The sequence below is a fragment of the Scophthalmus maximus genome, chromosome 5, assembly GCF_022379125.1.
Source record: "Scophthalmus maximus strain ysfricsl-2021 chromosome 5, ASM2237912v1, whole genome shotgun sequence".
Lineage (NCBI taxonomy): Eukaryota > Metazoa > Chordata > Actinopteri > Pleuronectiformes > Scophthalmidae > Scophthalmus > Scophthalmus maximus.
The window spans coordinates 23,635,927-23,648,930 of record NC_061519.1 but is presented as its reverse complement, the minus strand read 5'-3'; the positions used below and the strand labels follow the sequence as shown (position 1 = coordinate 23,648,930).

The 13,004-nt window shown below is 46.7% G+C and overlaps 1 protein-coding gene across 2 annotated transcripts in view; it reads left to right on the top strand.

Annotated features, from left to right (window-relative positions):
* The window catches only part of ak5 (adenylate kinase 5), a 45,148-nt gene that overhangs the window by 29,649 nt on the left and 2,495 nt on the right, over window positions 1-13,004 (top strand). For both annotated transcript variants that reach the window (XM_035632996.2, XM_035632995.2), the window contains 5 exons: window positions 1,223-1,295; window positions 2,276-2,320; window positions 9,283-9,446; window positions 12,268-12,384; window positions 12,762-12,959. In XM_035632996.2, coding sequence (XP_035488889.2) covers window positions 1,223-1,295; window positions 2,276-2,320; window positions 9,283-9,446; window positions 12,268-12,384; window positions 12,762-12,959 — 597 coding nt within the window. The remainder of the gene's footprint in view (window positions 1-1,222; window positions 1,296-2,275; window positions 2,321-9,282; window positions 9,447-12,267; window positions 12,385-12,761; window positions 12,960-13,004) is intronic.

The following is a 13,004-nucleotide window of genomic DNA, read 5'->3' as shown; positions in this document are numbered from 1 at the left end:
TGTGTGTGTGTGTGCGTGTGTGTGTGTGTGTGTGTGTGTTTACAACGTCTTGTCTCCGTCATGTCATGTTGTTTCTCTCTCTGAGTCACCCGACCAGTTGGCGGCCCCGCATGCCGAGGCGTCCACGTTGGCGCCCGGCCCTCCCCCCGCGCCGCCTCCATTTGTTCAACACGGACAGAGGCCGCACTCGACCCCCCTCGTCCGCCGACGGCCATTAGGAGTCGGTGCCAGGGCGACGCGAGGGGAAGCGGCGGCGAGAGATACAAATGTCAAGGGAGGTCGTCATTTTCTCCGCCGTCCACTTCTTCTCGTCCTTCGCCGACCGCCGGCGTCTGCCGCCGCACCCCCGCATGCACGAGGACTCGTGTTCCCTGGCTGCGTCGCTTCAGCCGTGGCTCTGAATATTATTCTCCTCGTCACAACGATCCCAGCGGGAATCGGTCGGTTTTTTTTTCCCCTTTCAAATCCTTTTCTTTTCAGCACGAGTCACGCAGCCACGCTTTTACGTGCTGCTCCCCCGCTGCGACCAGACCTAAATCATGAAACTCTTAATGCCGCAACTCCGGTCATTAGCAGGTCATTTGTGCCAGAGGGGCACCGGCGCCCTTGTCAACTCCGAGGAGGATAACCATGGAAACCTGCCGCAAATGCGACCTATTTTTAGAAAAGTGGCCTCGGAGTGAAATCTCAATCAGATTTTCTTCTTATAGCAGATAAGAACCAAACAGGAAACGGCCCCTCCGGTCATCTTTCTGCCCCACTTGGACTCTGACGTGTCTGCGAGTGCAGCTGAGTTCCGGTCGTCCTTCCGGGCTCAGACCGTATGTTTGCTCCGGGGAGGCCGAGGGTTTATTCGGCACTCGCTCTTGTTTTCTTTCAGTGGTCTCTTCGTCTTCTTTTCCTTTTTTTCCCGTCCTCTGTCGCCAAATACTTTCTCAATGTGTGTGTAAGCTCTGTAGATTTTCCTTTGTCTCGTTTTCCCATCGCTCTTCGCCCACAAGTGTGTGGACACCCGATGATCCCGCCTGCCCGCTCGTCTCTGATGATCCGTCCATACATCTGTGGCGTTGGTATAGTCCCAATTTTTGCTCTTAGATTAATCAAATGCAAACACAACGGTTTCAGGAAAACAAAGGCAGGTGTATTATAAACCCCACTATTGCCACCATGCACCCTATCCCACCGGTTGGTACGTTGATGTGGATCTCTGTCGTCTCTCCAGGTTGAAGAGGAGGAGGAGGAGGAGGAGGAGGAGGAGGAGGAAGACGTTGGTTACGCTGAAGGAGCCGCAGAGAGTGAGTGGATGAAATAACGGATTCCGAGCGATTGTCTGCATGAACAGTCTTCTGTGACAACGCAGAATCGTGTCTTATCACCAGAACTTTTATCAGCTGTTATGTAATGATGTAAGGTACTTATTCCCTTCTGCCTTCTTTCATAAACTAGCAGCAGGCGACTGCATTCAATTTCGTCGCGCGCGCTCGCGCACACACACGCACACACACACACACACAGACACACACACACACACACACACATACACACACACACGCACACATACACACACACACACACACACACACAGACGAACACACACGCACACACACACACACACACACACACACACACAGACGAACACAAACACACACACACACAAACACACATACACACACACACTAACACTAACACACATACACACACACACACACACACACACACACACAGCAGGGAGCGGCTCATTCAAGCGTCTGGTGGATAACAGTTACATGGCCTTTACTGTGTATGTGTGTGTGTGTGTGTGTGTGTGTGTGTGTGTGTGTGTGTGTGTGCGTTCTCATCAGCCTCCCTGTGAATCAACAATATTGATTGTGCAATGGAGGGGGAGGAGGGGAGGAGGACTCGTCTGTAGATTCGCCGTCGTCAGTTTGATTGGATGTTTCTCGCGTCGGCTAACTGCAGACGACAGAGAGGAGGAGGAGGAGGAGGAGGAAGATGAAGAGCATGTCTGTGTGATTGCATGAGAGAAAAACCCTTGCATTAAGTCGCCATGCAGGCCCGCGAATTTGCATAAGCTGCGTTTATGACGTGAGATACAGTAAAAACACTGCACGCTCTCCTCATTGGTCCAAATTAAAGTCCGATGTCACACGTGGTGATGCATCACGTTAAAACCAGCTGAATGTGAATTATTTGTAATTATTCATGTGTATGTGTGCGTCTTCATGTACAGTACATGTGCTGATCTGCGCCGTGTGATTTTTCTTTCCTTTGACAGGTTATAGCACAGAACACAGGAAACCAAAGGTCGTCTTCATGATTGGTACGTACATGTGGTGGAACTCAACACACACACACACACACACACACACGATGATTGAATGATAATGAGCATGCTGCTGACTGTTGGTTAAACCCGCCTCGTTCTGACACACACGCCGACAGACACAGCGTTGCAGAAAGTGCCAGAATCGTGGCGGATCGGTCGATCAGCTGCGCCGACATTTCTCTCGTAAAACCTCAAAGCCCGTGGCTCTGATGGAAAAGCTGCGTTCAGCTGCTTCGCTCAAAGTGGATCGACAGACTCGTGACGGGGTCTCGCGGATATCAGTCGTGAGCAGGGGAAGTTAATGAGGTGATTCAAAAGTTTCTCAGCTCCCGTGGAGTCACCCTGACTTGTTTTAAAACACCGTCCGTCAGCAGAAGACAAAGACATTGGGGTTTTTTTTTTTATATATGAGCAGAACAGAAGATCCAAGTTCAACTCAAGTCAAAAACTTCCATCACAAAAGCCGTCAAAATGAGAGCGCGGAGCTGACGGCATTTCTTCATCGCCGAAGAAAGGGAAAATCGCATTTATTGATTTATCCCGCAGGTTTTAAAAGTGATATTTCACTTTCCGTCAGTAAATGTATGTTTATATTAATCATGCTCTATCTGCGAAAGAAGTACGTATTTGCTGTAATGTTGGGGAGATAACCAGTTTTGAGATAATTGCTGCGTCACCTTTGTCAGGTTTGATGAGCCAGTTTGAATAAATTCATAAAGAGAGTGTGCAGTTATTCATTTTTCATGTAATGCTGTCTGGAGGTCCTGTTTTCAAAATGTCTGCTGTGTTTGATGCCACCCTCATTACAACCGACCACATCCATGGATTGATATTGATATTCATATGCTGAACGCAGATCGCTCTTTGGCTGACTGCTGTGTAACACTCTCATGACCCTACTAATGTGGTCAGTCCGTGTGTTCGGTTATTGTTGACTCATATTAGTAAGTCGAATCAAATAGCTGTTACGGTTGTGGACGAATGCAGCATATATGTATTTATGAAAAAATCTGGAAGAATAGAGGATGTGCCAAATGCGTAAAGGGCTGAACTGGAATCGCAGAAGTGTTGCTGACAACTTAATCCCACTCGGGTGCAGAGTTTTGCAGGAGGAGTGAGGCAGCGCGGCCAGAACCGCTCAGGGCAGCGGGGCGCCGGAGACGGGCGAGGCACCGATGGAGCGCGGCAGGCACAACAGAGGCGGGTTCACTTCCGACTGTACAGGGTTTCGAGTTTGGCCGACGCAAGGATGGAACCACGATCTGCCGGAGAAGTGGTGATACAGTACATGGTGGGATGATGGATGGATGGACGGATCACAGCGGAGCGGTTGCGGACTTGAATGTTAACCAGAAGCAACAAGCAATAACCAAAAAGTCCTGACAGCAGCCGCAGTCCATCTCTGATTAATATGCCGTGACAGTAGAGCGAGGCAGTCGCCGCTCAGATGAAGGTTAATGAGATATTGTCTCCGTCAGCCACTATTCGCTCTGCTACCAGGGAAAACACTGAAGACGCAGTTATTAAAAAGATTATTCAGCCGGGTTTGTGTGACCTCCCTTTGCGCGCCCATGCTGATTATAGACCGCTGGTGTGTATCAGTGTTCCAAATCCCCTTTGCTGGGAAAGGAACGTGACAAATCCCCCGTTGATCTGCGCTCTGCGCCGGTTTGTCTTGTTATTTTCAGAAAACAGACGTCTGGAGGAGCCGGCAGCTTTTTTCTCGGCACGAGCGGATAACTGGAGAAAAAATGCCACGCGCATAAAAATTCCTATTCATGACTTTATTATGTTTCATAGTAACCATCAGTGTGGGTGGCGGGTGTATTGTTCAGTCACAGAGATGACTAAGGAAGTGTTGATCCAGTTTGGATGAGATTTATCCTCAAGGTCACGTCATGGGATCCTAGTCTGAGCCAAAAGCAAACACGTTAAATGAATAGATTTTTGGATTTAACATTTAGCTGTTGCATCACTCCCAGTGCATTTTCCAGTTTTGGACTACTGGTCTTCATCGGCAGAAATCTTTCGCCGGCCTCCTCAGATCGCTCTCGAACCTCTCGCCGCCCGCCGCTCTGCCTGCAGGTTGCTGGTGGCAACTGAGATATGAAACTATCTAGATCCCCATTTTACTTTACTCTCTACGAATATTGTTTCCCATTTTATCTCACCTGAAAACCCAGTCTGCAAAGTGTCTCACGCCGAGGAATAACGCAACGGTCCAAATGATGTTGTGCGAGTAGAACAAAACTGGGAACCCATGTGATACTGAAGGGTGTGAACGGGCGGGCGTACCTGCTGCTGCGGTGATAAGGTCTGCGTTACCTCACAGGACACATTTTCTTTCTTGCCACGTCAAGACATCACGCTGACACTGAAAACACTGTCGACTCTCCCTGTCGCAGCGAGACTCCTCGCTCCTGCGTAGACGAGCTCATGGCCACGTCTCCTCCTGTCCGCTCGTTCCCAACGCTGCTGATGCTGATGATGCTGATTCTGCTGATGCTGATGATGCTGATAATGCTGATGATGCTGATAATGCTGATGCTGCTGATGCTGATGCTGCTGATGATGCTGATGCTGATGCTGATGCTGCTGATGCTGATGCTGCTGATGATGCTGATGCTGATGATGCTGATGATGCTGCTGCTCTGGGGGGGGGGGGCAGGTCACCTGTCAGACTCTCTTATCAGGTGGAGATGGGCTCAGAGTCACTTGGCGTGAATGGATTTTTTTGAGCAAAATTTTTTGTTGATAATTAATTTGAAAATCCATTTCAATTAGGTCTTGGATTCCTTCTCGTGTAGAACTCTTGTAGAAGCGTTTTAGTTCATGATAAAAAAAGGTGGTGCAGTCCTTGTTAAACAGCACAACGTGCCACTTTATGAAAAATACTTTACATACAACACGTAGAGAAAGAGCTGATGAACTGTGATTCGTTCAATAGACGTTTAGGTTCCCGGCGACACTTGTGGTTCCAACTGATGAACAGGTAGAACAAGTCAAAACGCTGATGCCTGTTTTAGTTTTGCTTTAATTATCGGTCGGGAGAGAGGAGCTCTCCTGTTCACCTCCGTCACTAAAAAAAAAAATAACTGGAGGAAAAAGTCGAGGCGGTGAGAGAGGCAGGGAGGGAAATGATGACGGAGGGAAATGCTAAATGTGAGGTTTCACTGGTGTCTAGTCCCCTCTTCTCTCTGTTCGCATCTTCCCCTTCAACTTCTCATCCCGCCGCTCCCCCCTCTCTCTCTCTCTCGCTCTCATCCACCCTTCCACTCTTTCTATTTCCATCCTCTCTGCGGTACAACATTACCATTTCCACCCTTGCAATGAGAACGACAGAGGTAATGTCACTCGTTTGGAAATGACGCATTGGCAATTTGGCACTTCAGGGAAATTGTGTGTGTGTTAAGGAATTATTAACAAGCAAAACCCATTTCAAACCAGCGTGGGATTTTTCCAATGAAAGGACTTGATGTCGTCTCAATGTTATTGCATTTTATCATCTTGTGATTTTGATTTAATTTCTGCTGCCCTGTTAAAGCACATTGTTACTTCAGTTTGGAAAAGTACAAATAAAGCTATTGTTCATAGTAGTAGTAGTAGTAGTAGTAGTAGTAGTAGTGCACCGAGTATAAGTTCAGTAATCAAATACCAATAATATTAACTGGTTAAATAATAATTTTATTGAATAATAATCAGTTCATGTAGTTTGTCATACTATTGTGCTCTTTAACGTTTGCATTGGATTTGCAGCATTTATTTCACATATACTCTGTATAAAGTATTTAAATATCTTTTTTATATATATTTTCTGTTATATTTTGTAAATACCTATTGCTTTTTTTAAAATTTCTTTCTATATTCTTCAGTCCACATTGCTGCTGTAATGTCCAAATGTCCCCACTGTGGGACGAATAAAGGTTTATCTTATCTGATCTTATCTGATCTATCTTATCTGATCTTATAGAACTTAACTTTCTGTGTTTTTAAACTGAGTTAAGACACAAAAAGCAACTTGAAAGGCCGTTGTTTTTCTGGACTTCATGGAGTAAATGAGAATTAGTCACTTATAATATGTGAATTGTCCACATAGAAATGTCTCAAAGACTAGACCCATGTTGTATATTATATTGAGTTGTGTACTTGCATTATCTACCAAATGCTTCCAGCGAATTTCAAAGCAAAAGTTAAAAAATGAACTCTTTATCCAGTTTAAAACCTCATTTTGATGGTACACTTTTACGATCTCTGTAGTTTTTGAAACTATAAATGTTACGGATTTTAATGTTAAGTATTTATACTCTATAAATCTGTAGAAATACAAAGCTCTGATGTCCGACACAGAGAGTCTCCGTCGGTGGAGCCTATTTTCCACCGCAGCCCATTTGTCATTCAGGCCGATTTTATTTCTCGATATGAAAGTATTACCTGCTGAAAACCTCCCGGGAGAATCGAGTTATGCAGCAGGCGGCTGCATATGCACAAATTCCATTACTGGAGAGAGTTTTTCCAGCCTCTCTTTGTGGTCCTCTGCCCTCTTTGCCATGGTTTTCCATCTTCATCTCCATCCATCTGGGCTCTTTCTCATACATTACCTCTGCCACAGCGCCGCGACCTGACGGAGTTCTTCATCTTGTCCAATCCGAACCACCACCTGAAACTGCAAAGTGCTCAAGCCCGGTGCGAACATCTTCCACATGAGCAGCTGAGTTTGAGATTTTTTTATTGCAAAAGGTACATAACATTGCCACGTTCACATTAATTAAATAGCATAAAACACAGCATTTGCACGCCAGGCGACAAAATACAGATTATGGCACCATCATCATCTCATGTACTCTTTCAAGTTGCATGTGATCGAATTTGAAAAAAGTGTTTTACACTTTCGGTGGAAGAGTTTCGTATCGACGAAAGCAAAATGACCTCTTCGTCGCACGAAAACTCATAATTATAACTGCGTTATGATTCAGTTCTATCAAATTTGATTAAATTATAGGGAGATGCTTCCCAACCTCCACCTTAGTTGAAAATGTACAAAGGAAACCTGAAAAAATGTAAGAAATTAGACATTTTTATTGAGGTGGGTGTAATTTTTGATTCATATAAAGTAAATAAACAACAGAATCAAACATTACCCAAATTAATATTGTGTTTATTTCATGTTTATTTCAACTGTACACAGGAATCTGTTTGTCTTCCTTCTTGTTTTACGGAGATGTTTCTCTGGCCCTCGATTGCCCTACAATGATATGTCGTGTTATGTTTTGTCTTTTGAGAAAAACTCATGGAAAAAAACATTGAATTGCACAAAAAAACTAAACCCTGAGATCAGCAACACAGACGCGAGGAGAGTTGTAGTAGAATGAAGAGCTCCGAGGCCTCATACATATTCCTCGTGGATGCCTCTCAAGGTCCGGTCATCTAAATTTCTCATGGTCTCGGGGAGGAAAAAGCCACAGAGCTGATTTCTGTGGAGGTTGATTCCACTGACAACAAGTGTCTCTAACAAGCTCCTCGGCGTTTCGGCCATCCGGGCTCTGCCGGGTCATTATCTCGCTCGCTGGCAGAAGTGCTCGGCGGCGCAGGGATGCTTGGAGTGAGAAGGTGTGGGCTGCGAAGAGCCTTTCATAAGAAAAAGCTGTTGAAATAAATGAGCGGAGCCCCGCTCATATCTGTCCGTGCTCTCTGAGGAAATGGTGATGAGGACGCTTGTGATCCGAAGGCGGGTCGGAGGCCGGCGACTCACCGAGCAGCATGCTGATGAATATGGAGCACGCGTCCGAGCTTTATTACCGGGGCTGGAGGCTGCTGGGTGACGATGGACCGCAGCTTCGCGGCCGTGTAATGAAGTTAGCGTACAATAAAACACCTGCAGGCCTCCAGTGGAAACACCTGAAGGACTTCTGCTCATGAGGACAAATCTGCCCGAATGGGAATTTGATTAATTGGCAGGTGAATGGTTTGGACGGTGTGTGTGTGTGTGTGTGTGTGTGTGTGTGTGTGTGTGGACCAACATGGGGTGAACATTGTGGCGTGAGGGCTGCTTGGGGATATTGTAGATTTTCAATTTGACCAACTGTAGAAGTGTCGGTCTTTTTTTTTAAAGCATTGTTCTTTTGCTCATTAAGTATTTAATCAGTGTTCAATCAATTTAATAAAAATCATTTCATAGACCAATATTTTCAGTTCGTTTAGGGTTTTTTATGCTATGCTATGCTTTTTATAAGATAAAGGTTCCTATAAGTGGTTTGTGAATTCTGTTGTGGGCCATTCGGAGTTTTTGTGATTTCTATTTAACCAAAGGGCAAGACACGAATTTAATTAAAAACTGAATTAATCTATTCGGTTATTTATTCATTCATCGACTGTGCTTCACGCTTTGTGGCAGCACTTTGAGTCCTTCGTTGTTTCAACAAGATGTTGTCTCTGTACACAAAGTATTAGAGTTAACTGCTTAACTCTAATACTTCTATCACATGAGAGTTTATTGTATATTGCGCTCAAACACACACACACACACGCTGATGCCTTGCTGTGTGTGTGTGTGTGTGTCTACTCTACATTGCTCTTAAGCTATTATTTGATATTTTTATTTTAATCCATGTGTCTGATCTTCATATTTATTTATAGTCTGTCATAAGTAATCACTATTTACTCTGTGAATGTTCAGTCAATGCTAAAAAGAAAGAAAAAAGATATTTGGTTTTGTCTACACTTTTACCATTTTAAGGATTGAAACGTTTTTTCTCGATTTTTGTGAGAACGTTTACTGCGGTTCTCACAATTTCAAAGGGCTGATTGATTGTTAACACTCTGTTCTTTTTAAAGGTTTAGCTTAGAAATAGGGAATATATTATATCAGAGAGTGAATTTGCAACTATAGCGAGACCCGTGTGTGTGTGTGTGTGTGTGTGTGTGTGTGTGTGTGTGTGTGTGTGTGTGTGTGTCCTCAGGTGGTCCAGGCTCAGGGAAGGCTGTCCAGTGCCAGCGGATGGAGGAGAGGTTCGGCCTGCGTCACGTGACCCTGGGTGACCTGCTGTGCCACGAGCTGCAGTCTCACAGCGGCCGAGGCCGCCGCCTGCGGGACGTCCTGGAGCGAGGGGAGCAGCTGCCCAAGGTCAGTGTGGAAGTCTTGCTTTGTAACGCTGCACAGCCACGATGTGTAAAGTGGAACCAGGACTCGTTTATCGACTCATTAAATCTGCTAACGAAGAGCAAAACCACGGGAGCACGTTCCTTTTTCCATAAAGACCAGTGAAATGAGGCTGAGTTGAGGCGTCTTGGCACTGAGCAGGTTTGGGCTGAGATATCAATCTTCCGCCAGGAGATGAAAGTGGTCAAGTCTTTGGTGGAGACACACGTCCACCGTGACTCGCACGTTCAGAAGTTTAAAATGCTGCTTTCCTCAGCTTTCTTACAGATGGTGAAAGGTTTTCAACATCTTGGAATATCTCAATATAGATTTATTAATTGACCTGTTGAGTTGCAAGTTTCTTTAAGAATCGCAGTCCATTGGAAAAATGTCTTTGGCCCGTGAGATACAACTTCAGGTCAAGCTATAATCTCAGACCTACAGCACTATGAGAACACGATGTCAAATAGATATTACATCATTTTTATACATTTACTTAGAAAAACCAAAAAGAGACTGCAAAAATAAATGAAGAGAAAATGAAAGAACAGAGATGTTACAGCACCACCACCCACACTTTTTTTTGATTGACAGGCGATGTCTGGGCAGAGCGGTGAGCACTGAGCAGTGAACCGAGGCCAACAGAATAATCTTTTCTTTTTTTTTTTGAACAAGATCTGACACATTATCATTTGATGGAGACGGACAGCCGAGGGTAGAAGAATGAATATCGGTGTTATTTCCGCGGATTATTAAAAAAAAAAAAGAATAAAAAAAAAGACCAGCTGATAAACTATCTAACAGGTTTTTCCTGCCAGTGAATAATCTAATGAAGAATGAAAGAGGAGCGGGGGGCAGGGTTGAACTGTTATGCATTCAAGTGTGTTCAAAAATGGTTTTCACAAAGATTACACACTTAAACACATCGTACCAGACGAAGGCTCTACAACTCCGTGGGGTCTCGGCGGGAAAATCACATTCACTGAGAAGACATGAGCACGTTCGTCAGGGGGCAGCGAGTCGACCTGAGCCACAGGCCAGAAGCAGCTTCACAGAATTCATGAAGCGGGAAATATCCTTTCAATGAATAAATCATGTTTATTCATCAAAAAATTGCTCCCGTATGATTTTTTTTTTTTGGGGGGGGATCGACAAAACTACATTCAAAGGTTAATGCGACGAGCACTTCCTCTTCTACCTCTTCACCAGATGCATCTGCTGCGTTTCTACTTTCCACTGTGTCTGATGGGAGGTTTGCGTCGGTGCTACTGTGTACGCACGGCGCGTCCGCCCATCCATGGCCTCAGTGTGCAGGAGGCAGACTGGCGTAACGTTCAGTCTGAGGACCTCTCGGCGACAACTGGGGATTATCGGGCTCCGTTGCGGCGGGAATGGAGCCAACCCCGGCTGACATTGGGCGAAGAGGCGGGGTTCACCCTGGACAGGTCGCCAGCCTATCACAGGGCCACATACAGAGACGGACGACCGTTCGCTCTCACATTCACACCTACGGTCAATTCAGAGTCTCCAATGAACCTAACCCCATTCTGCATGTCTTTGGACTGTGGGAGGAAGCCGGAGAACCCGGAGAGAACCCACGCATACACGGGGAGAAACATGCAAACTCCACACAGAAAGGCCCTGGTTGGTTTGAAACGAGACTCGAACCCAGAACCTTCTTGCTGTGAGGGGACAGTGCCGACCGCTACGCCACCGGCGATCAATTTAGAAGTCGATTGCAAACCGCTCCGTCGATTTTAACCGTTGCGGCTCTCGTGTTTTCCACTCCCGAGCATGTCCACTTGTCAGACCTGAGCTCGCGTGAGCAACGCAAGCAATCGATGCGACGGCAAAGGGCCGCCCGTCGATCTCAAGATCAGAAAGTGGTGGATCGTCGTGGAACCAAAGTACAAAAAGACACATGAAGACGCCCACGCACAGATTTACTTTTCTGGAGAGAAAGCCAGTGGCTCAGCTGTCTAAGCTTCTTACGGCGCATTAAGGTCATGCCCCATGTGTTCACCGCTAAATGCTTATTTCATTTTTATGTGTGTGTGTGTGTGTGTGAGCGCGAGATAGTTATGGAGAGAGAGAGTGCACGATGAGTAATCCCACGCCAGGATTACTGAAGTGCACCTCACCAGGTTTACAACAGGACACGGAAAAAAGCTACTGTACTAATAATAATAAAAACACTGAAGGGTTTTATCTCAGAGTGTTATCCGAGCCTCGCTGTCGAATGTAAAAAAAATTGATGAAATCATCACGGTGACAGAAAACTGTTACCGTTCGGTTGCCTGGCAACACAAGACAGTGCATTTCAATATTCTCCGTCAACTGTAATCACATTAGCTTCCTGCGCGGCCACCTGTGTGCTACTTGCATGTCTACACACACACACACACACACACACACACACACAGAGTCACAGACACGCAAGCACTTTAAAAACAGACAGAGGCAGACCCATTACTCTCAGCCGCCTGGGCCGAGGCCCAACTTCCAAGAAATCCTTAATATTTCATGTGTTTTGAAAAAAAGAAGTCGTGGAGTGCTCGCCATCTCCCATGGGTGTGCGAGCTGCACGTGCGGCCCGGTGCTGGAAGAGACGAAGAAATACTGAATGTACAGTGAAAAGCATCTCCGGCTTTGGAGAAGGTCAAGACAATGAAATTGACAAAATGCCCCCCCCCCCCAAAAAAACACCGTGCTGCCCTTTTGAATTGTATAAGGAAGTGATAGCGGTTCAGTCAACTAACCCCTCTGTGTGCGTGTGTGTGTGCGTGTGTGTGTGTGTGACCTCCAGGACACACTGCTGGAGCTGCTGTGTGAGGCGGTGGCGTCGCCGGGACGACAGGGGAGAGGTCTCGTGATCAGCAGCTTTCCCAGGGACGTGAGGCAGGCGGAGGAGTACGAGGCCAAGGTCAGAGGGCAGCCCTGTCGCGGCGTCGGCCACATGAGTAGAAAGACAAAAGACCAGCAGACACAAAGTTCGGAGTGCAAAAGTGAAGAGAGGAGTCAGAAGGAGAGAAGAGTGCCGTTAGTGCGGGAGAAACAAAGAGCGGTCAAAAAACTAATGGTAGCCAATAGGAGTGCGTGGCAAACAGAAACGATGTGTTCAGAATGACCAAGGCTTTGGGGGGGGGGGTCAGTGTGGAAGAATGTCAGAGAGAACACGCACACACATCGTCACGGGGTCGTGACGCTCGTGAAGACGTAGCCCGGGGGTTCACTGCCTTAACCGCCCTTTGCCCTTTTGCTTCTTTTTTTGTTGCCTGTGCCTCCGTCGGTGTGCGTCAGATGGGCGAACCCGGCGCCGTTGTTCTGCTGCGCTGCTCGCCCGACACCATGTCCGGTCGCCTGCGGTGCCGCGGCGGGCCCGGCCCCGGCCCCCGTCCCGCCGCCGTGGACGGAGACGGAGACGACGGGAGCCACTGCAGCGACGGCCGCCGGGCTGCGCTGGCGGCACACTACGAACACAAGAGGCTCCTGCACACGGTAACGACCGCTCTGCCCCTCTCCATCAACTGTCTGACTCACTGT